Below are 24,887 nucleotides of genomic sequence, written 5' to 3' on the forward strand. Positions count from 1 at the left end.
TACCTCTCTGATTCTATAAAAGAAACTGGCAACCAGACTCCGATAAGATAGTTTTCCGGAGACACTAGTCTGCCATCTTCTCGGGCTTTCCGAATAAAGTCGTATTCCTTGTCTCTGGCTCACTTGTCTGTTGTGCAGTGAGCAGAGCGAGCTTGGACTCGGTAACAGTATGCTTCAGGGACGCTCATTTACACAGGTCCCTTCAAAGGCCCTGGGAGGAGGGGGACCTGTGTAGCGTGTTCACCTGGTCAAATTTTGCACAATTTGTCTACAATGAGTTAAAATAGATGTCTCTTTCCACTTGAAACTCCCTCCCATCCACTTCACTTTCCCAGCGTTGGTGTCCGTATTGGGTGGAAATGAAGTGGCCTTCAACATTTCTGGGGTCCTCTTATGGGAAAATTAAGCTGGGGATTCACTTAGTTTAGAGTTAGAGGGATACATGTATGTGGTTCACGGTTGCTTTTGTGCACAGTTATTTTTGTGACATAAACATAGGTACAGGGCAAGAGGTTGCACTGTGACGTGAACGTGCCCCATGGTGCCCAGGATGAGAAGTATCAGGTAATAAGAGAAGTGGAGTCAGTTCTCAGTGATGCCTAGTCAACACAAAAGTTTTCTTCTCTCATTAATAACCTCAAAAATGTAGCGTATACAATTTAAAATGCAGCATAAAACAATTATATGTCGCATACTTTTTTTTGATGAGCATCACATGAAACAGAATTTATATGAATTCCTTTGTATGCAGGGCACAAGCTTATAGCAGTACTATAAACACAACATATGTCTGTATGTGAAGTTGCAAATGTTATGTATCACAAATATTAATAATTAAAAAACTTTTTTGATCAACCATGCTACAGAAAAATCTGATTTAATCTTCCCTTTTCCTTTATAAAAAATATTACAAAATCACTGTCAATTCACCTTATAGAAAATATTACAAATTGTAATCAAAGAGTACGCAGCCAAGAAATGTGGGGAAACAATATTATAGTGTCAGGCAGTTAATAAAAATTTTTATTCTTCTGGAGTTTTGTGTTTGTGGTATTTGTCAACGTCATAAAATCTATAATTTGTTGGGATTTTTTTCATTATAAATAGTTGATCCTCACTATCCATGGATTCCCAAACTGCCTACTAGCTAAAATTTATTTGTAACCTCAAAATCAATACTTGAGGTGCTTTCAGGTCACTTGTGAACACGTGCAACACAGTGAAAACTGGGAGCCTCCTGAAGCACAAGTTCTCAGCTGAGGTCAAACAAGGTGCCACTCTACCTGCTTGTTTCAGCTCTCATATATGAACAAGTATCCTTTTTGTGGTCTATTTAGACTTAACAGTATTTCACGTTCACTTTATGGCTGAAGAACTTTTCAAATAAACATATAAAAGATTAAGACCTTAAGAGAATTACTTGGTCCATTCTACTTGAGCCTAATAGTATACCTGGGGTTGTCTTCAGTAAGATTATTATAATCTTTTACTCATTTTAGTCTTTTTATACCATGCCATAGGGCCTTCAACTCTGAAGAGAAAATAATCTTAATTAAGACAACCACAGAGCTTTGTCCCACTGAAGTCCAGTTGCCCTAGTTCCTTTTTATTTTCCAGTATCTTGTGAAATTGCTTCTCCCAAGTAAAACCAAGGTATATGATAATAAATGAATGGACATCTAAAATTGAGACCAAACTTAACTGTACTATATGATTGTAAATCAAGCAGGATTTTCATGAGACATAATGATATTTGCTCAGTTCAAAGGACTGGATAACCACAGAAAGAAAGGCTTAGATTTAAAGGACGCTTATTATGGATTAAGACAAGGGTTTTTTTTCCTCCCTTCTGGAAATCAACCTTCTTTTTTAAAAATTTAATTAATTAATTTTTATATAGCAGGTGACAAGGGTTTAACCTAGGCTTTTTTCTTTGTACTAGGTCTTGCATTATACCTTAAACAAATCAGCGTTTCTAAAAAATGCTTGTTGGTGATAATGAGAAGTGACAATAAGTTTCATGAGTATAAGTAAAAATCTAGTAAAACTGAAAATGTTTTCAACTATACAAACCAACTGAAAGTAAATTATAAAATTATCTGAATTATTTATCAAGAATACAATAAGGTATTTAAATGACTAAAATCTCCCAAAGAGATTAAAAATGTTAAAAATATTTGCTTTTATTATATCTTTTCCCTATTATTTTCTACTTAGATACAAATTATTACCATCTTTATATAACAGCTGGCTGATGGCTAAATAAGGAGAGCCTTCTAAAATCTCCATCAGTAAGTTATATGAAGTGCTTATTTTTATTTTGAATACAGGTACCAAAAGTCAAAGATTTTCTCCTTTATCCCCCTTTTTAGCTTTATTTCCTAGTATACTATTTATTTTCTAAGCCCCGTTGAAGTCTTTCAGAATCTAAGTTGCTTAAATAGTCTTTTTACAGTAGTATTTCACTGAACGTAAAGGTATGGAAACACCAGTAGATTTGAATATCAATAAAACATGTAACGGAAAAATGTAATCATTCTAAAAAAATCTGTATAAATAGCTCAACTCTTCTTGTTAAACTCTCTAATCCAATTAGTTAAACCAGTGACAAATCATTCTTTTTAAAGGAATAAAAATTCAAGTCAGAAAGCATTCCTTACAAATACACATTTTTAATTTTGTTGGAATGGGTGAAAGGACCCTTATTCACCTCCATCTGGAGAAGTTGAAGAGTGAGTGACTGGCACCTTTAATCTCTGAAAAATCATATGTTACAAATACAGTTCTTAACCTCAAAAATGGAAAAAATGATTGTAAATACATTGAACATTTAAAGAAAAATACTTTTTCTAAAATATGGCTTTTCCTATTGAGATTTTCCCCATCTCCTTTAATATTAAAAATTGCATTTTCTTTTCCAATAAAAAAAGAGAAAAGCATGAAAGTAAGCATTTCTTAATTAATATTTGAAACTGAAGTTAAGGTCCATGTGAAACAATGTTTTACTGTAAGTCTGAAAGATTTAAAAAGCCAATATAGTTTTAAATCATTAGCATGATTTACAAGTGAAATTCTCTAAAACAGAACCACAGAAATCAGCACATAGAAGATGAAATTCACACTACTGGTGAAAACACTTGGCCACTCAGAAACCAAGAGGAAAAAAGAAACTAAAGCAAGTGGCAGGTACTTGTTACTGGCGGGTTGGGGGTGGTGCTAAACTATGGCCAAATCGTAGTTTAAATATAACTTTTGTGGTGTGAAAATTTAATGAATATGTGGAAATGGAAGAAACTCAGAAACCAGAGTTATTTCCATTTCAAATGAGGATGATCGTTCTGAGCCACCAGCTGTTTACAGTTCATTGAATGAGGTTCTAGTTGATAGGAGATAATTACCTCTTCCCTACAGGAGGCAAGTGTTTCTCATTCTACAGACACCTCTGATGAATGGCCACGGGGGTATGAGACCAAGACATCATGCCAATAACAGTTTCGTCTTTAACGAACTCTTGAAACACCTGATTTTCTGCTTTTTCCTATTTAAGTATAGGAAAATGTGCATCTTAAAATATACAGAATAAAGTCACTGGCTATTATTTTGCTTTTATAAAGCACCTTAACCTTAAAAGGAAAACAGAGTGATTATACACAGCAAGTATATATACCATCAATAGTACTAGAAAAGGATGAGCACGATCATTTCAACTTCAAGCATTTGGAGTGTTAAATTCTATTTACGAATACATTGTTTTCCCCTGATTTAAGTTTCTTTTCAGTTAATGACACATTACCCCATTCATTCCAGCCCCTTCGGCTACTTGGATAGGCCTATCAATTCGATCTTCCCAAACTCTCTCAAATTTGTCTCTTCACTTCCAGTGCAAACTGCCACACACCTCAGTGTTTCTCAGCTTCAGTATGGTCCTCATATCCTAAACGCTCTCCTTGCTTCTAGTCTCTTACAATGAATCCAATTCAAGCAAAATACTACTTTTCAGATTAATATCACTAAAGCAGCACTCTCATCATGCCACTCTTTGTATAAAAATCTTTCAAAAGCAGGTTGTGATTCCAGAATAGAAAAAAGCTTACGGCGTATTAAGCAAAAAACAAAATTCAAAAGTAAATCAATACTATCCTTACAAATGTGTAACACTGGGTAAGCATATTAATAAGAGCTAGAAGAGAACACACACACAAAATAAAGAGAATATATTTTAAAGGGCCTGGGACTTGGAGTTTACCCTTGATTTATATTTCCCATTTGTTGTTATAATGATGTTTATACAATAAATAAAAGCGTTCAGCAACCATTTACTGCTATAAAGCTTAGCTATAAAGCTTAACCTGTACCCAAGGACCTCTGCAATCTGGCTCCCAAACCTACCTTTTCCAACCCTCCTTTTCACACAACCAAAACTCCAGACAAACTAAAATATTCTATTTCTCATTGGGTTCCTGTACTGTTCTTTCCCAGGTATGGACCATTACTTACATCATATGCTCCAGCTAGTATGCTCTTCTCCATTTCTGGGTGTGTAAATCCTACCTTATTATCCTTTACAGCTCAGTTCAAATAATACCTTTTCCACATAGCTATCCCTGACAGGTTCCTCCAATGAGCATTTCATCTAATCTCTCACATAAATGCAGCACTTCCTATTTTGCACTGTAGTTTTTGTATGTCCGTGTGTCAGAAGTAGTCCCCTTTAGGGCAGGGACCTTCTTTTGGCTATCTTTGTATTCCACTCAAGAAGTAACATACAGTCTTTTCGAATAAATAGGTAAAATGAGCGAACAAACACTTTCAAAAAGTGAGGGCTAGGAAGACTAAAAACCAACAGCAACTCTTACTTTTAGTTTTATTATGATTCTCCTTTTTTTCACTCAAGTTAATTTCTTAACCTAACCTTCTTACCTGAAGATATGTTATTCTCCGCTGGACCAGCTCTGTCAGATCTTTGGCCTCTTTTTCCCGCCAATCACCTGCTCCATCTGTTTGACTGAGGTAGTATAAATCCGTCATTATAGACCTATAAAAAGCAAACAACATTGTGGGTCTAACTTATTTGTATTTCATCACAGGATTACACAAAGTCATAAGAAGAGAGTCAAATTCTTCATAAAGATTGATGCTCACACTGATGCTGGTACTCATTTTTTATTTTCTATCAAGACTGTGAAATTCAACAGTGTAGTCTCTAGCAGCCGAGATTCATTCCTATAGTGAATCTTTACTGTTGAGAAGAACATACTCCCCAGCCCCGCCCCCCCCCCCCAGGCCAATTATGTGCACTTAAATCCCAACACAGAGCACGTCAGAGATCAGGGGAAACTGGATACCCATAGCAAAGAAATAGGTAGACTAACATAAGGGAGAGAAATACATTGGTGACAGCATTTGAATATTACCTTTTTGTTCTCTCTACTGTCACCTCCTGTCCCCTCTTAAATTTCTTCTTCATACTTGGAAAAAGATCAGAGGAAAATTTTGGCACAACTCTTACACAATGGTCGAAACCAAGGGTCAGCAAACTTTTTTCAATAAAGGGCCAGACAGTAAATATTCTATGCTTTGTGGGCCTCTGTTGCTCTTGTAGCAGGAAAGCTGCCATAGACAAGATGTAAAAAAAAAAAAAATTGCGTGTGTCTTCCAATAAAACTTTATTCACAAAACCAGGCTATGAGCCAGATTTGGTCCTGAGGCTATAATTTGACAATTCTTCCTCTAAATTAATAAAATGATTGTTAAGATACTTTCCCATCCTGCGTAGTAGTTTCAATTACAACATGCTCAATTTCCTGCAAAGTAAACTAAAATACCCAGTATACTGACCGCTGGTGCAGATGGTTTCATTTATATTACATTAAACAAAAGCTATGACTTGCATTTACCAACAAAGAAAAGTAAAAAGCAAGACTCCTCTCTTTCTCTGACACTCCCTACCAACCCATCAGCAAACATTTCGCCAAGCTCTGAACAAGTATCACCACTGGCATTGCTACCAACTGAGCCAACACTTTTCTCACCTGAATTGTTACAGTAACCTCTGAACAGGTCTCCCTGCTTCCACCCTTGCCAACGTCTACAGTCTATTCTCAATGTAGCAGCCAGATCCTGTCAAAATATCAGTCAAATGATGTTACTCCTTTGCTCTTATTGAACTGACTCTTCATCTCAATCAGTCAAACCCAAAGTTACTAATTTGACCTAAAAGGCCCCAGACAATATGGCCTCCCTTACCTCTTTTTATTTATTTATTTATTTATTCATTCATTCATTTATTTATTTATTTTTTTAACATCTTTATTGGGGTATAATTGCTTTACAATGGTGTGTTAGTTTCTGCTTTATAACAAAGTGAATCAGCTATACATATACATATGCTCCCATCATTTATTTTTAAAAACATCTTTATTGGACTATAATTGCTTTACAATGGTGTGTTAGTTTCTGCCTTATAACAAAGTGAATCAGTTATACATATACATATATCCCCATATCTCTTCCCTCTTGTATCTCCCTACCTCCCACCCTCCCTATCCCACCCCTCTAGGTGGTCACAAAGCACCGAGCTGATCTCCCTGTGCCATGCAGCTGCTTCCCACTATCTACTTCACATTTCGTAGTGTATATATGGCCATGCCACTCTCTCACTTTGTCCCAGCTTACCCTTCCCCATCCCCATATCCTCAAGTCCATTCTCTAGTAGGTCTGCGTCTTTATTCCCGTCTTGCCCCTAGGTTCTTCATGACCTTTTTTTTTTTTCCTCTATTAGATTCCATACATATATGTTAGCATATAGTATTTGTTTTTCTCTTTGACTTACTTCACTCTGTATGACAGACTCTAGGTCCATCCACCTCACTACAAATAACTCAATTTCGTTTCTTTTTATGGCTGAGTAATATTCCATTGTATATATGTGCCACATCTTCTTTATCCATTCATCTGTTGATGGACACTTAGGTTGCTTCCATGTCCTGGCTATTGTAAATAGAGCTGCAATGAACATTGTGGTACATGACTCTTTTTGAACTCTGGTTTTCTCAGGGTATCTGCCCAGTAGTGGGATTGCTGGGTCATATGGTAGTTCCATTTTTAGTTGTTTTAAGGAACCTCCATACTGTTCTCCATAGTGGCTGTATCAATTTACATTCCCACCAACAGTGCAAGAGGGTTCCCTTTTCTCCACACCCTCTCCAGCATTTATTGTTTCTAGATTTTTTTGATGATGCCATTCTGACCGGTGTGAGATGATATCTCATTGTAGTTTTGATTTGCATTTCTTTAATGATTAGTGATGTTGAGCATTCTTTCATGTGTTTGTTGGCAACCTGTATATCTTCTTTGGAGAAATGTCTTTTTAGGTCTTCTGCCCATTTTTGTATTGGGTTGTTTGTTTTTTTTGATATTGAGCTGCGTGAGCTGCTTGTAAATATTGGAGATTAATCCTTTGTCAGTTGCTTCATTTGCAAATATTTTTTCCCATTCTGAAGGTTGTCTTTTCGTGTTCTTTATGCTTTCCTTTGTTGTGCAAAAGCCTTTAAGTTTCATTAGGTCCCATTTGTTTATTTTTGTTTTTATTTCCATTTCTCTAGGAGGTGGGTCAAAAAGGATCTTGCTGTGATTTATGTCATAGAGTGTTCTGCTTATGTTTTCCTCTAAGAGTTTAATAGTGTCTGGCCTTACATTTAGGTCTTTAATCCATTTTGAGTTTATCTTTGTGTATGGTATTAGGGAGTGTTCTAACTTCATTCTTTTACATGTAGCTGTCCAGTTTTCCCAGCACCACTTATTGAAGAGGCTGTCCTTTCTCCACTGTATATTCTTGCCTCCTTTATCAAAGATAAGGTGACCATATGTGCGTGGCTTTATCTCTGGGCTTTCTATCCTGTTCCATTGATCTATATTTCTGTTTTTGTGCCAGTACCATACTGCCTTCATTACTGTAGCTTTGTAGTATAGTCTGAAGTCAGGGAGCCTGATTCATCCAGCTCTGTTTTTCTTTCTCAAGATTGCTTTGGCTATTCGGGGTCTTTTGTGTTTCCATACAAATTGTGAAATTTTTTGTTCTAGTTCTGTGAAAAATGCCAGTGGTAGTTTGATAGGGGTTGCACTGAATCTGTAGATTGCTTTGGGTAGTAGAGTCATTTTCACAATGTTGATTCTTCCAATCCAAGAACATGGTATATCTCTCCATCTATTTGTATCATCTTTAATTTCTTTCATCAGTGTCTTATAATTTTCTGCATACAGGTCTTTTGTCTCCTTAGGTAGGTTTATTACTAGATATTTTATTCTTTTTGTTGCAATGGTAAATGGGAGTGTCTCCTTAATTTCACTTTCAGATTTTTCATCATTAGTGTATAGGAATGCAAGAGATTTCTGCATTAATTTTGTATCCTGCTACTTTACTAAATTCACTGATGAGCTCTAGTAGTTTTCTGGTAGCATCTCTAGGATTCTCTATGTATAGTATCATGTCATCTGCAAACAGTGACAGCTTTACTTCTTCTTTGCCAATTTGGATTCCCTTTATTTCTTTTTCTCCTCTGATTGCTGTGGTTAAAACTTCCAAAACTATGTTGAGTAACAGTGGTGAGAGTGAGCAACCTTGTCTTGTTCCTGATCTTAGTGGAAATGGTTCTTGTTTCTTAATGTAGGATTGTATTGCTCTAAACTTCACTCTTGGGCTTCCCCGGTGGCGCAGTGGTTGAGAGTCCGCCTGCTGATGCAGGGGACACGGGTTCGTGTCCCGGTCCGGGAAGATCCCACATGCTGCGGAGTGACTGGGCCTGTGAGCCATGGCCGCTGAGCCTGCGCGTCTGGAGCCTGTGCTCCACAACAGGAGAGGCCACAACAGTGAGAGGCCCAAGTACTGCAAAAAAAAAAAAAAAAAAGTAAAAAATAAACTTCACTCTTAGAACTGCTTTTGCTGCATCCCATAGGTTTTGGGTCATCGTGTTTTCACTGTCATTTGTTTCTAGGCATTTTTTGATTTCCTCTTTGATTTCTTCGTTATTAAGTAGTGTATTGGTTAGCCTCCATATGTTTGTATTTTGTTACAGATTTTTTCCTGCAATTGATATATAGTCTCATAGCATTATGGTCTGAAAAGATACCTGATACAATTTCAATTTTCTTAAATTTACCAAGGCTTGATTTGTGACCCAAGATACGATCTATCCCAGAGGAGATTCCATGAGCACTTGAGAAGAAAGTGTATTGTGTTGTTTTAGGATGGAATGTCCCATAAATATCAATTAAGTCCATCTTGTTTAATGTGTCATTTAAAGCTTGTGTTTCCTTATTTATTTTCATTTTGGATGGTCTGTCCATTGGTGAAAGTAGGGTGTTAAAGTCCGCTACGATGATTGTGTTACTGTCAATTTCCCCTTTTACAGCTGTTAGTATTTGCCTTATGTATTGAGGTGCTCCTATGATGGGTGCATAAATGTTTACAATTGTTATATCTTCTTCTTGGATTGTACCCTTGATCATTATGTAGTGTCCTTCTTTGTCTCTTGTAATAGTATTTGTTTTAAAATTTATTTTGTCTGATATGAGAATTATACTCCCCTTTCTTTTGATTTCCATTTGCATGTAATATCTTTCTCCATCCCCTTACTTTGTCTGTATGTGTCCCTAGGTCTGAAGTCGGTCTCTTGTAGACAGCATATCATACGGGTCTTGTTTTGTATCCATTCAGCCAGTCTATGTCTTTTGGTTGGAGCATTTACTCCATTTACATTTAAGGTAATTATGGATATGTATATTCCTGTTACCATTTTCTTAATTGTTTTGGGTTTGTTATTGTAGGTCTTTTCCTTCTCTTGTGTTTCCTGCATAGAGAAGTTCCTTTAGCATTTGTTGTAAAGCTGGTTTTGTGGTGCTGGATTCTCTTAAATTTTGCTTGTCTGTAAAGGTTTTAATAATTTCTCTGTCGAATGTGAATGAGATCCTTGTTGGGTAGAGTAATCTTGGTTGTAGGTTTTGCCTCTTAATCACTTTAAGTATGTCCTGCCACTCCCTTCTGGCTTGCAGAGTTTCTGCTGAAAGATCAGCTGTTAACCTTACAGGGATTCCCTTGTATGTTATTTGTTGTTTTCCCCTTGCTGCTTTCAATATTTTTTCTTTGTATTTAAGTTTTGATAGTTTGAATAATATGTGTCTTGGCATGTTTCTCTTTGAATTTATCCTGTATGGGACTCTCTGTGCTTCCTGGACTTGATTAACTATTTCCTTTCCAATATTAGGGAAGTTTTCAACTATAATCTCTACAAATATTTTATCAGTCCCTTTCTTTTTCTCTTCTTCTTCTTCTGGGACCCCTATAGTTTGAATGTTGGTGCATTTAATGTTGTCCCAGAGGTCTCTGAGACTGTCCTCAATTCTTTTCATTTATTTTCTTTATTCTGCTCTGCAGTAGTTATTTCCACTATTTTGTCTTCCAGATCACTTATCCGTTATTCTCCCTCAGTTATTCTGCTATTGATCCCTTCTAGAGAATTTTTAATTTCATATATTGTGTTGTTTATCACTGTTTGTTTGCTCTTTAGCTCTTCTAGGTCCTTGTTAAACGTTTCTTGTATTTTCTCCATTCTATTTCCAAGATTGTGGATCATCTTTACTATCATTATTCTGAATTCTTTTTCTGAATTCTTTTTCATAGTCTATGCCTATTTCCTCTTCATTTGTTAGGTCGGGTGGGTTTTTACCTTGTGCCTTCATCTGCTGTGTGTTTCACATTTTGCTTAACTTACTGTGTTTGGGGTCTCCTTTTCACAGGCTGCAGGTTCGTAGTTTCCATTGTTTTTGGTGTCCGCAGGGGCTAAGGTTGGTTCAGTGGGTTGTGTAGGCTGCCTGGTGGAGGGGACTAGTGCCTGTGTTCTGGTGGATGAGGCTGGATCTTGTCTTTCTGGTGGGCAGGTCCACATCTGGTTGTGTGTTTTGGGATGTCTGTGAACTTAGTACGATTTTAGGCAGCCTCTCTGCTAATGGGTGGGGCTGTGTTCCTGTCCTGCTAGCTGTTTGGCACAGGGTGTGCAGCACTGGAGCCTGCTGGTCGTTGAGTGGAGCTCGGTCTTGGCGTTGAGATGGAGATCTCTGGGAGAGCTTTCGCCGTTTGATATTATGTGGACCTGGGAGGTCTCATGTGGACCAGTGTCCTGAACTTGGCTCTCCCACCTCACAGGCACAGCCCTGACGCCTGGCTGGAGCACCAAGAGCCTGTCATCCACACGACTCAGAATAAAAGGGAGAAAAGAAAGAAAGAAAGAAGAAGATAAAATACAATAAAATTAGAAAGTTATTAAAATAAAAAATTAAATAAATTTTTTTTAAAAAGGAAAGAAAGAAGAGAGAAACCAAACCAAAAAAGCAAATCCACCAATGATAACAAGCGCTAAAACCTATACTAAAAGAAAAAAAAAAAACACAACAGACAGAACCCTAGGACAAATGGTAAAAGCAAAGGTATAGAGAGAAAATTACACACAGAAGCATACACATACACACTCACAAAAAGAGAAAAAGAGAAAAAAAAAAATATCGTTGCTCCCAAAGTCCCTCAATTTGGGATGATTTGTTGTCTGTTCAGGTATTCCACAGATGCAGGGTACATCAAGGTGATTGTGGAGATTTAATCCGCTGCTCCTGAGGCTGCTGGGAGAGATTTCCCTTTCTCTTCTTTGTTCGCACATCTCCCTGGGGTTTAGCTTTGGATTTGGATCTGCCTCTGCGTGTAGGTCGCCTGAGGGCGTCTTTTCTTCGCTCAGACAGGACAGGGTTAAAGGAGCCGCTGATTCGGGGGCTCTGGCTCACTCAGGCGGGAGGGAGGGAGGGGTACGGAATGCGGGCCAAGCCTGAGGCGGCAGAGGCTGGCGTGACGTTGCACCAGCCTGAGGCACGCCATGCATTTTACCGGGGAAGTTGTCCCTGGGTCACGGGACCCTGGCAGTGGCGGGCTGCACAGGCTCCCAGGAGGGGAGGTGTGGATAGTGACCTGTGCTCGCACACAGGATTCTTGGTGGCGGCAGCAGCAGCTTTAGCGTCTCATGCCTGTCCCTGGTGTCCGCGCTGATAGCCGCTGCTTGCGCCTGTTTCTGGAGCTCCTTTAAGTGGCGCTCTTAATCCCCTCTCCTCGCGCACCAGGAAACAAAGAGGGAAGAAAAAGTCTCTTGCCTCTTCGGCAGGTCCAGACTTTTTCCTGGACTCCCTCCTGGCTAGCCGTGGTGCACTAACCCCTTCAGGCTGTCTTCACGCCGCCCACCCCAGTCCTCTCCCTGCGATCTGACCAAAGCCTGAGCCTCAGCTCCCAGCCCCTGCCTGCCCCAGTGGGTGAGCAGACAAGCCTCTCAGGCTGGTGAGTGCCGGTCGGCACCGATCCTCTGTGCGGGAATCTCTCCGCTGTGCCCTCCACACCCTTGTTGCTGTGCTCTCCTCCACAGCTCGGAAGCACCCCCGCCTCCGCCACCTGCAGTCTCTGCTCGCGAAGGGGCTTCCTAGTGTGTGGAAACCTTTCCTCCTTCACAGCTCCCTCCCACTGGTGCAGGTCCCGTCCCTATCCTTTCGTCTCTGTTTATTCTTTTTTCTTTTGCCCTACCCAGGTACGTGGGGAATTTCTTGCCTTTTAGGAGGTCTGAGGTCTTCTGCCAGCGTTTAGTAGGTGTTCTGTAGGAGCTGTTCCACGTGTAGATGTATTTCTGATGTATTTGTGGGGAGGAAGATCATCTCCGCGTCTTACTCCTCCATCTTGAAGCTCCTCCTCCTCTTCCCTTACCTCTTTGATCTCATCTACTACTGTCCTCCTTGTTTACTCTATTTCAGCCACATAGTCTTGTTACTAACCTCTGAACATGTCAGCCATGTTCCTACTTTAGGACCTTTGCATTTGCTCCTCCTTCCCCTGGAATGCTGGTTTCCCAGATACCCATCCATATGGCTCACCCAAATGTCCTTCAAAATTTTGCTCATATGTCACCTTCCCCAAAAGGCTATCCAGACTATCTCACTTAAAAATTCAACACCCAGTCACCATCACATCCCTTGCTTTTCCTTCTCCTCTTTCCCTGCTGTATTTTTCTCCAAGCAATTATCATCTTCTAATATATACCATTTACTTCTTTATTTTATTATCTTTCTCCCTCTACTAGAATTTAAGCTCCATGGCAGCAGGGTATTTTTCAAACTCCCCTCCCTCCTCCCAAACGAGCATTTAGAACAGTGCTGATCACATAGAAAACGTTCAGTATATATCTTTGAATAGATAAATGAATGAAAAAGTGGCAAAAATTTTCAAGAATTTTAGATGAGATAATATTGAGAATTTTTACCTTCCACAAATCTAATTTTGTGCTAGAGAATTTCTGGGAATAATCCTTAACTAGTAATAACTCCAGCTTTACCCCTTCTCTGCACTTTATATTAACTCTTCTGTTCTGGGAATGCTTATAAGTATGTGTTATTTGCTTGTGAAAATTATGAAGTTAGAAATTTATTTCTATTTATCAGAAAGTATACAGCTGTCCCTTGAACAACTCTCAGGGGTTAGCGATGCTGAACCCCCTACAGAGTCGAAAATCTGCATATCACTCTTGAATCCCCAAAAACTTAACTACTAATAGCCTACTGTTGACCGGAAACCTTATCGATAACATAAACAGAATTAACACATATTTTGTATGTTATATGTACAACAATCAAAATGTTATGCACCAACAAATATCAAAGTAAAGGGTCTGGAGTACAAAAATGTGGACTCTGTTCATTGTAAATATGCAAAATCAGAAAGATTTTGAATCAGAGGAAAAAGAGCTTTGAGAGCCAGACAGATCTCTCTCTCAGTTTGGGATCCAACTCTTACCAGGTTTGTGTCCTAGGAAAGTTATTTTGACATCTCTGAGACATAGTTACTTCACTTTAAAATAAGTATTATAAAACCTTCCACACAGTTTTTTAAAAAGGATTAGTGATAATACAAACAAAGTAGTATATGTGGTGGCTGCTTGCTACAGACTGAACATCTGTGTCTCCCCCAAACGCATCCATTGAAACTTAATGCCCGGTGTGATGGTATTCAAATGTGGGGCGTGTGGGAAGTCCTTAAGTCATGAGGGTGGAGCCTTATGAATGAGATTAGTGCTCTTGTAAAACAGACCCCACAGAGCTCTCTAGCCCCTTCTTCTGTACGAGGGCACAGTGAGAAGGCACTGTCTATGGAGCAGAAAGAGGGCACTCATCAGACACCAAATCTGCCAGCACCTTGATCTTGAACTTCTCACCGTCCAGAATTGTGAGAAGTAAATTTCTGTTGTTTACAAGCCACACGGTCTATGATACTTTTTTGTCATAGTAGGCCAAACAGACTAAGACATTGCTATTTATGCTAGAATGCCTCAGAGAGTTGCTTCAGAACTTTTACCTTGTGTCTGAAGAGTACCTACTAATAATTCCACAACTAAGAGGAAAGATCAATTGGGTATGAGGGTGACAGTAATATGCGGGACTGACAGCCAGTCAGAAAAATGACCCAATACTCAGTGCCTTATAGCACCCTGAAGAAAGGGATTGATCAGTGAGGACTCATTTAACAGATGATGAAACCAGCCCTCAACAACTGTGATTTATCTAGGAGTACATGACATAGTCTCAGTTCTCTTCTATTCCTGGTTCTTAACTAGATGATAAACCATTTAGGAGCAAAGCAATGGAAGCCCACTGGAAAAATAATTAAAGTCTTATTTACTATCATAGAAAATGATCAGAACTACATACGGTTAACAGAGAATACCCGATAATAGCCCCTTTGAATAAAACAAAACTATTAATAATATGCAAATGAAAATTCAAAATCATAGCCACAGTTTAGAATATTCATCCAACTAATAGTGGAACAGCTTTATACAATGCTTTGGGATAACAGGGTCATCTGTGAAGCATTTCAGGCATTTGTTCAATGTGTCAACATTATCCATGCACAGGACACTTCACAGCTTGACTATTTCCATGCTTACCCTTTTAAAAATAGGAAAAGAGTCTAATATGTGATGCTTTATCTGTTTTTATATTATTCCCACCTAAGATTCAAAACATTTCTTTCATGAAAAGGAGTAATTTTAGTTGGAAAAACCATATCTACAACTTACTGCCTCCTTTAAGAAACTAACTTACAGTCTTACACACTGAACAGAGGTTCAAGTTTTTTTCAGATTATGAAACTGAGGCCCCCATGGGCTATTATGTAGCCTATGGTATTATTTTATAGTTGCTGTGGGAAAAGTTACCACTCATGAAATTGTGTGAGTTGATCATGGAAACACAGGAGATGTCTTTCCTTATAATGGTGTTACAGGGCTAAGCTGAAGTTTATTTAAATTATTTTCTCAGTTTTATAGGCCTCTTTCCCATTACTCTCATCACACCCATTATTTTTCACATTTCATAGGTTTCATCATATCCAAACATGGTCATTTGTTTTTTCCTACCCACCAAATAGGAGTGATCACAAAACTTGTTGAAAGTCTCAACTTTAAATAGCAGTATTGTTTCTGGAGATGTAGTACAGTGGGATAAATAACCAGTCTATCAGCAAATGCCTGTTGAAGGAATAAAGGAAATTCAATATGTTCTGCATGGCGTTCCATTACATTAAAGATACACACACACACAGACAAATAGCACTACATTCCATGACAATCAGTATATAGCCCTAAGCAGGTAAAAAACTACATTAGGTGTAATTTAGAGGGGAAAATTCTTTGAAATACATAAATTGGCATGGTTTATGCTTTCATGTCATAGTAATCAAGCCATCACTTTACCATTGGGAATGAAAGCTGATCTCTGTATATTTTAATAAATTAGAAAACATAAAAGTGAATGTTTTTACCAAGTTACATCACTACTAAGTCTTAGCGATCAGTTATTTATATTTATCCCAATATCTGTCAAGAAAGTGGAATAACCACTTTATAACTAGAAGACCAAAGACTAAAAAATGTACACTAATTTTTTATGATAATGCAGTCAGAGTCATAGTATAAGTCACTCTATTCCAACAGTCAACTAAAATTAAGCTTCCTTTGTAAAACTCTTTTTCTTGGCCTCCCCACTGGAGACCATGTAAGGAAGACAAGCCCAGGAAATGACTTTAAATTCAATCTACAGTTGACCCTTGAACAACACCGTCTGAACTGTGCGAGTCCAGTTATACGCAAATTTTTTCAATAAATATCGGAAAAATTTTTTGAGATTTGAGACAATTTAAAAAAAACTCACAGATGAACTGCATAGTCTAGAAATATTGAAAAAATTAAGAAAAAGTTAGGTATATCATGAATGTATAAAATATATGTAGATAACAGTCTATCCTTACATAGGCATAAAGGCATTAAATTCTATAATTTAATATAAAATTAATACTGTGTTAGTTTTCTTACTGTTTTAAAACTTTGCTTTCAAAAAATTACATTACCATACAGTATGCCTTCCTCATAACTGGAGAAACTGCATATCAGCCGACCATCATAGGTAAGTGTTTTTTTTAAATTTAACAATGTTTCCAATACTGTATTATGAATATGATTGTAAAACTGTATGCCATAAAAATTTTAAAACAATTCATTTATTAGTGTATAGGCTAAGCTACCATGAAGCAATCATATTGATTACACTACCTCCTTTAAAGCAATCATTGCTGTTACAGGTATAATGCATGTATTGTTATAGCTGCACATAAATGCATTTTTTTCATGTTATCTTTTCATTTTTGCTTTCTAATTTTAGTAATACATATAATATCTTCAGTGTTTTGTATCATATAAGACAATATAGATGTAGGTACTGACAGACAATTCATCTTGTAAACAGAGGACATAAACTTCCAGTACCAGTAAAGATAGTACAGTACTGTAAATGTATTTTCTCTTTTTTATGAGTTCCTTAATAACATTTCCTTTTCCCTAGCTTATTTTAAGACTACAGTATATAATACATGTAACATATAAAATATGTGTTAATCAACTGTTTATGTTACCAGTAAGGTTTCTGGTTAACAGTAGGCTACTAGTAGTTAAGTTTTTGCAAAGACAAAAGTTATACGTGGATTTTTTTACTGTGCAGTGGATTGGTGCCCCTAACCCCCACATTTTTCAAGGGTCAGCTGTAGTTCTTTACTAAGCCAATAATGTTTAGACATTACCATCCTGCAAAATTTGTCACCTTTTAGCCAAAGACATGAGGATAATCAAACAGAAAGTTTCAGTTCTGGCCCATTATTGGGAAACATGGTGCCTGAAAACCATTCTACAGAAATTCTGGATTTTCAGTGACTCCATTCTCAAATCAAATCTCCTAGAGGTATCCCTCAAGCTGGTAAACTGGATGTCTTGGTTTTGACTATGAAGATACCAAAAAATCTAGGACGTGGGTGGTGAATCTAAAGGCCTGAGGTATTAAAAGCCTGAGAAATACAAACCCAGGCAAAGTACCAGCAGAATAGTGCTAGTCATTTGAGGGTAGAATACACATGCCTGAAGATAAGTGATAGACTAGACCAACGTCTGTGACTCTAAGAGAAAGCCAGCTACGACAGGCATCAAAACCTCTTCTTCAAAAACTGGGCTACATTTACGTTCGTTGTATTTTCTGTTAATTTTCCTATTTTTATACCTTAATATTCACAAAACTCTTTTTAAATGTTCTCGTCTGTCTCAATTATGCCAATGAAGAACCACAAGGAGAGTATTTTGCTTATACCTTATTCAAAATGTTGAAGAGGGAAATTCTCCCTGAGGGCCAGCACAGAGCAGATATAATTCAAGGAAGAAAAGTCCAAGGTGAAGGAACTGACATTTATTAAAGTAAATGTGACTAAGGGAGGCTACACCACAGAGCCTAATCCATAGGTAAATATGGATCAAGGGCAATACTTTTGTTTGCTCCTGGGGCAGAAGTAAGCAGTGCAAAGGATAAAAATGTGACCAGGAGACAGACAGGCAGACAATGTTCCCACTGCCTCCCATATTGTCTCAGCAGGAATTTTAGAATACCACCATTCTGACAGCTCACATGGGTGAAGAGGAGTCCAGGAGGGCAACAACAAATACAGCTCATACTACCACATAAGGCAATAATTATGCTATTTGGTGACTGATGTCCACTAGGCTTATGTTTATGTTCCAGATCTTCCTTTTGAGCACTGTGACAATCTCCCCTTACCTGTGCCTTCCTTGGAGGATCTAAGAATTTTCTATTTATATCCTCTTACAGGACTTTCCTTGTGCAGGTCTGACTAGAGTCTACCAGAACCTACAATGTGTCAGTGACTGTGGAAAGTGTTTTATATATTTTCCCACACTTAATCATCACAATGCTGTAATATAGCAATTATATCTCCACGTGTAGAAGAGAAAAATAAAGCTCAGAGAAGTATTTAGCAATTAAGAGAAAGGGTTTCAGAATATAACAGCTCTGCCACTTACTTGCGTAAGCTATCTAAATTCTCTAGGTCTGAGTATAACTTTATTTATAAAATGAGGAGGCTATCAATATTACTATGTTGACAAAATAAGATAATGAATGGAGAGCCTTTATCACAGTGACTGGCATGTAGGAAATCCTTAGTAAGTAGTTTTTTTTGTTTGTTTGTTTTGCGGTATGGGGGCCTCTCGCTGCCGTGGCCTCTCCGGCTGCGGAGCACAGGCTCCGGACGTGCAGGCCCACCAGCCATGGCTCACCGGCCCAGCCGCTGCAGCATGTGGGATCTTCCCGGACCAGGGCACGAACCCGTGTCCCCTGCATCGGCAGGCGGACTCCCAACCACTGCGCCACCAGGGAAGCCCAGTAAGTAGTTATTTCTAATGTCAAAATAATTCTTGAGTTTGGAAACCACACCCAAGGAGATGTAAGGTGGGGGCAGGCAAAACAGAACTAGGGCCACAAGATGAGACATACTTTTCCACCTGCAGGTTCTCCTCCCAATGCAAATTTTATTTTAGGGGAGAATGTTCCTTTACACAAGATGGAGAATCACAATCTGGCTGATAGAAACTAAGTGATAAGCAGAATAAGGACCACTTCATATGACAATGTCTCCCTTTGTCCAAGGATATTAAGAGAAATGTTCTAGTACCGCTTAAAAATAAGCCTGGATTCCTTAGTAGAAAAACAATCATACAAAAACATTTTGTCCAAAGGAATTAAAAGCTGGAGAACGAGTATCTACATTCCAGCTTAATGTACGAATCAATTAAATCACACATCAAAGAAATTAAGTGTGTATGTAATGAAACAAAAAACAAAGAATAATAGATTTGAAGGTTCACAAAACTATTCAAGAGTGAAAATTGCAATTCTTGGAACGTTCAAAGACAGTTGAGTAGAGTCCACCTTATAAAGAGAGTGAAAACACAAGCTACTGGACCACAATGGTTATGACCAGCAATTCTGATCAAATAGATCCATAAGCTATTAACCTACCACTCTTGCCCTATAACCAGTCAGATATTGTACCCCTTATCTGATTTGAAGTGCTTTTGTTACATAGTCCCCTACACACAGTAGCAAAAAGCCAATCAGCTTAATTAGCCATAAGTATCATTCATCATTTTGGAAACACAGCTGATCTCAGTCTTAGCAAAGCTGCTTTACATATTACTGATAATGAGATGATGCAAACCAGGCAGGAGTGATGAGATTGCTACTTTACTAGATTGTTTCTCAATAGTTTCAGTCAATTTAATTGAGAAATAGCTCATCAGTCCTGTGAGCCCTCCTGTCCTTTAATAATTAATGCAATTTAAAATAAGAAAGAAGCAATTCCAGTAACTATTTCATAAACTGGTGTTTGGCACCATAAAGATGACAAAAAGAGCCAAAGTGACAATGATTAAGTTAAATGTATCTCTGGACAACCAAACAGCGTGGTAAGACAAACTCTTCATGACACCCTCAGAGGTTGAGGGCCAAATCTATGAGGCTGTAAATCCAAGCACTGAGCCTACAACTACTACATAAATAATAAAACCATAATGACAAAAATAATCACTCTCAATTGCTGATTTCTCTCTTGCTATTTCAAAGAGACGGGCCAGGGTCAATTCATGATCAATGATATCAAAAGCACCAGGTAAATGGGACTGTATTACTAAGAAGTGTGGTCACATACAATCATTAGAATGAAATCATCAACTGAAAAATCAAATAATACTAATGCTTGAGATCAATACAGCAGGTAATAATAATATGCTACTCTGTATTTATTTATTATACCATCAGCCCCTCTAAATTCTTAAAAAACCTTCTAAAAGACAAAGAATATTACTAATTAACTAGCAGTTGATCACCCAACAGTAGCAACAGGTAGGGATCAAGCTCTACTAGATACTAGCTCTCAAGTAATAGGCTAATCAGGTCAATAGCATTTTGCTAAAAATCTCAGGTGAGCTGAATCCCATATCAAGTATGATATTTGGCATCCAAGCTGCATTAGTGACAGGTATTTTAAGTAATGAACAGTGGGAGCCACATTCTAGAAAAGAAACATGGTCCCCTCACTAAAAAGAACAGCATCAAGTGGGGAGCAAAAGAAGAGTCTTTCCCCACAGTTTACAGATAGGTCCAGTAATCTACAGAGAAATGTGATTTTTTTCCAGGAAACCTAGACAACCTCTATCAGTGGTGAACGCATAAAGAGAACCAGGGATTCTGTAGAGCCTTAGTTCTCAAAGACCAGCAACTTCAACAACAGTTACGAATGTGTTAGAAATGGAAATTCTCGGGCCTCACTCCAGACCTACTGAATCAGGAACTCTGAGGATGGGATTTAGCAATCTGTATTTTTTAAGAAGCTCTCCAGGTGCTCCTGATGCCTTGCTGAAGTTTGAAAAGCACTACAGTAACAACCATGACACACAAAATTTCTTAACAATTTAGGACGGAGCACTTTTGGCTTCCCTACTTTCTAATTCACCTATGTGCTGAGAAGAGACTGTTGTGAGATATGCCTCTATCTATGAGATGGTAAGTACTGAATTTCAAATATCTTCAATAGTATCTATGACCACGACTTTACAAGTTAAAATGTTTGGAAACTAAATTTTTCTACTTAGTATGACAATTCAGGACATTAGCAATATTTGTGATTTACTCAACATTTAGTTTTTTATATTAGGGTTCTAGGAAATTTATTTGGAAAATAAATAAGAGTTCTGCTCCTAAAATTGACTTAGTTAAAATATACCTTCCATAATAACAGTGCAATAAACCATTCATATTGTTCACACATATAAAAAGAAATCTAATATACACTAATAAACATATATAAAAGGATTTCTGATTTATATATTTAGGTATGGTATTACCTTTTGAAGAATTAAGATGAAAGATATGCAATTTTACTTATCACATTAAGCTGTAAAGGTCTAAGAGGCAATAAAAGCTGAGTATGAAAGATGTGTAAAAAGTGAGGATACATTTTTTTTCCTTTTCAATATTAAACTGAAGTCCCAGTTTTGTCTGTAAAGCAAGTAGATAGATTGATTCCAAGAGCTTAGGGTCATTAAAAGAAAATAACATTCCATATTCACTTTACTCTTTCTCCTCTCCTTGCAAGGAGAGTAGCACCATGGAATAAGACATAAGATCTAAACCAGTTCTCTGAATCTAACAACCTTAATAAGTTTATGATGAGGTGAAGTGGGGTTTTTTCCCCTCAATTTTAACAAATTTTTAGATGCATTTAAGAAACTACTGAGCAAACAGTCCACGAAATGTAAACAAACGATTAGATGTATTTGGTAAGCAACATTATTTTTTATCATTCACATTCAATTAAAAGAAAGTCCATACTTCATTGCTTAGAATCAGAATTACACTCCAAATCAGAAACACTATGATAGTTTTATTTTTAGTGATTCATATATAACTGAAGTCTCAAGACTACTTTTAGATACAGGAATCACTTAACTCCTCCAAAACAAATCAAACATGAAGTCAAGGGCACTGAGTACAAAAATCCTTCTATGTCAGGTTTTCTTCCAGTCCCATCATGCTTCCTATCAGTCCATTTCCTTCCCTATATATCCTTGACTTCTAACAGATACTCTCTGTTTTGCAGAACCCACTGTTAAAATTAACTGGAGCTTCCAGTTTTATTCAGAGGTAAATGACTTTACTCCTATAACTTGCCCTTCATATCTTTTGGGATTCTCAATTACAGGAGAATATTTTTACCTCAATTATTTAATTTTCTTTAGTTGCATAATATTCATAAATCTTTCAGTGGAACAGGATTATTTTTACAAGGAGGTACAAAGTAGAGTGTGAAATAATCAAAGAATGCACATACATGCCTCCCCAGCAAATAAAAAAGACATAACTTACTGAACACTAACTAAATAATGAGTGCTTAGTACTGCAGGGTAGAGAAGAAACTGAAGTTAGAGTTCCAGTCCTCAGGAGATTACACTTCGTCAGGGAAAAAAGCCAAATTACTACAAAAGAAACAATGATGTCCATTTATGAAAGCTGTCCCTCCCAGGAAATTACAAGTCCTCAATTACTTTTGAGTCCCCCATCTCCCTATATTAGATCAGTTACCAAGTCCTGCAGCTTCCATTTTTCACGCATTTATCCCTTTCTATTCCTACTACCAACTACCCAGGTCCAGAAGCTCATTATCACTTACTTGGACTTCTGTAACATCTTTCTCATTTCCTGACAACAGACTTTGCTTCACACAGCTCTCAGAATGAGATTTCTAAAATGCACCAGTAAGACTTGTATCCAGAATAAATGAAGAATGCTTATAGCTCAATAAAAAGAAAAAAAATTCCCCCAAAATTAAGCATGTGATTTGGAAAAGACACTTTACCAAGGATGATATATGGATGGCAATTAAGCACATTAAAAGATGCTCAATATCATTAGTAAGGAGTTGCAAATGAAAACCATTATGATATACCACTACACTCCTGTTAGAATGGTAGGAGGAAAATGTAAAAATTGACAATACCAAGTGCAACAAGGATACAGAGCAACTGGAACTCTTACACACTGCTGATGAGAATACAAAATAATACTACCCTTTGGCAAACAGTTTGGTGATGTCTTAGGGAATTAAACATTCACTCCATATATCAATAGTCCCCAACCTTTTTGGCACCAGGGACCGGTTTCATGGAAGACAATTTGTCCACAGACAGGGGAGGGGGGAGGGGGTTCAGGCAGTAATGTGAGCGATGGGGACAGGCAGATGAAGCTTTGCTTGCTCGCCCGCCGCTCACCTCCTGCTGTGCGGCCCAGTTCCTAAGGAACTGCCATACATGACCCATCAAACCCACTCCTACATATTAATCCAAAAGAAGTGAAAACATGTTTCCACAAAAAACGTGTATATTAATGTCTATAGTAGCTTTATATATACATAATCGCCAAAAAATTGAAAACCCAAATGTGCTTCAACTGGTGAATGGATAAACTAACTGTGGTAGGTCCATACGATGGAATATTACTTAGCAATAAAAAGGAATGAACTACCCATACACAACACAACATGGGTGAATCTCAAATGCATTACACCAAGTAAAAGAAACCACACTCAAAAAACTATGTAGTGTGATTGCATTTACATAAAATTCTGGAAAAGGTAAAATTATTGGGGCAGGAGACAGATTGGGTGACTGCAAGGGACTGGTGTGGGGGTGGGGTGGTGCTGACTCTAAAGAGGCAGAAGGAATTTTCCTGGGGTGGTGGCAGTGTTCTGCATCTGGATTGCAGTGGTGGTTACAAAACTATGAGCATGTGTCAAAACTCACAGAACTACAGACTAAAATATGTGTATTTTACTGTAAATAAACTATGCCACAATAAAGTTGATTTAGAAAGGAAAAAAAGGAGGATCAGTGTTTCTATCAGAACAAAGTTCTAAGATAGAAAGAAACCCCTTCTGAAGAAACAAAAGCCCATAAGTTACTTCTCTATAACTGATGTCTTTCTAAACCAAAAAATGATGAGTGATTCAAAGGGAAATCTGAACAAGAAAACCGATAGATTCAACTTCTGATTCTTCAGAGAATACAGACAGTCCAGAGACAACTTGTACACTATGATTTGGGCAAGTGTAAAAAGAAAATGGGGATTTATGTGTACTGTAAAAATCATGAGAGACAAACAAAAGTCTTTTAATTTTAATTCTTACACTTATCTTGGAAATTACCAGTAAGACGGCATATTCTACATACATACAAATCCTCTCTATTTGTACATTCATTACTTTAAAGGTTATTTCTCTAATGTTTGGTTGTCCTTTGCTCATTATTTGTATCACTGCATTCTAATCTGGCTGCCTGGAGTTAAATTACTACCCTGCGAAGTTGTATCCCAAGTTCATTATAATTTCTGCTTAAGACAGCAAAAGAAATCGACTTGGATATTTTGGGTACCTTTCCTTTTTTTTTCCAGTGAAATATTATTATTTAACATTTACTAAAAGGTACTGTCAAGAAACATAATGTATTTAAACCGGAACTCACAAAAAACTTAACATTGATTTACATCAACTTTTCAGGGCCCAACATTTTTCATTTGTACATGTTTTCCAATTTCTACATATAGTCACAAAATATATGCACAAAATAATTTATAAGTAATTATTTTAATTTGGAAGAGACCAAACAATGAAATACTCAAGTAATTAAATCACTCAAACTTTAAAATTAAACATTCTATCAGTAGTCAAGAGCCAAAATTATCCTTTAAATACCATACAGGCTTCTCAACTCAAATCCTCTTCAGATGTACACTTTCCTATAAAACTGCAATAAGCAAAGCACACAAGCACACTGCTCCAAATAACATAACTTTGGTGCCTAGAATCAGCT

The 24,887-nt window shown here is 37.5% G+C and overlaps 1 protein-coding gene across 2 annotated transcripts in view; it reads right to left on the bottom strand.

Moving 5' to 3' along the window:
* Positions 1 to 24,887, bottom strand: part of FUT8 (fucosyltransferase 8) — a 261,338-nt gene that overhangs the window by 80,908 nt on the left and 155,543 nt on the right. Inside the window, exon 5 of one of the 2 annotated variants that reach the window (XM_065871019.1) lies at positions 4,921 to 5,035. In XM_065871019.1, the coding sequence (XP_065727091.1) occupies positions 4,921 to 5,035 (115 nt within the window). Of the gene's footprint in view, positions 1 to 4,920; positions 5,042 to 24,887 lie in introns of both variants that reach the window. The other variant, XM_065871018.1, reaches the window with a different exon arrangement.

Source organism: Phocoena phocoena, chromosome 2 (assembly GCF_963924675.1).
Source record: "Phocoena phocoena chromosome 2, mPhoPho1.1, whole genome shotgun sequence".
In the NCBI taxonomy this organism is placed as follows: Eukaryota; Metazoa; Chordata; class Mammalia; order Artiodactyla; family Phocoenidae; genus Phocoena; species Phocoena phocoena.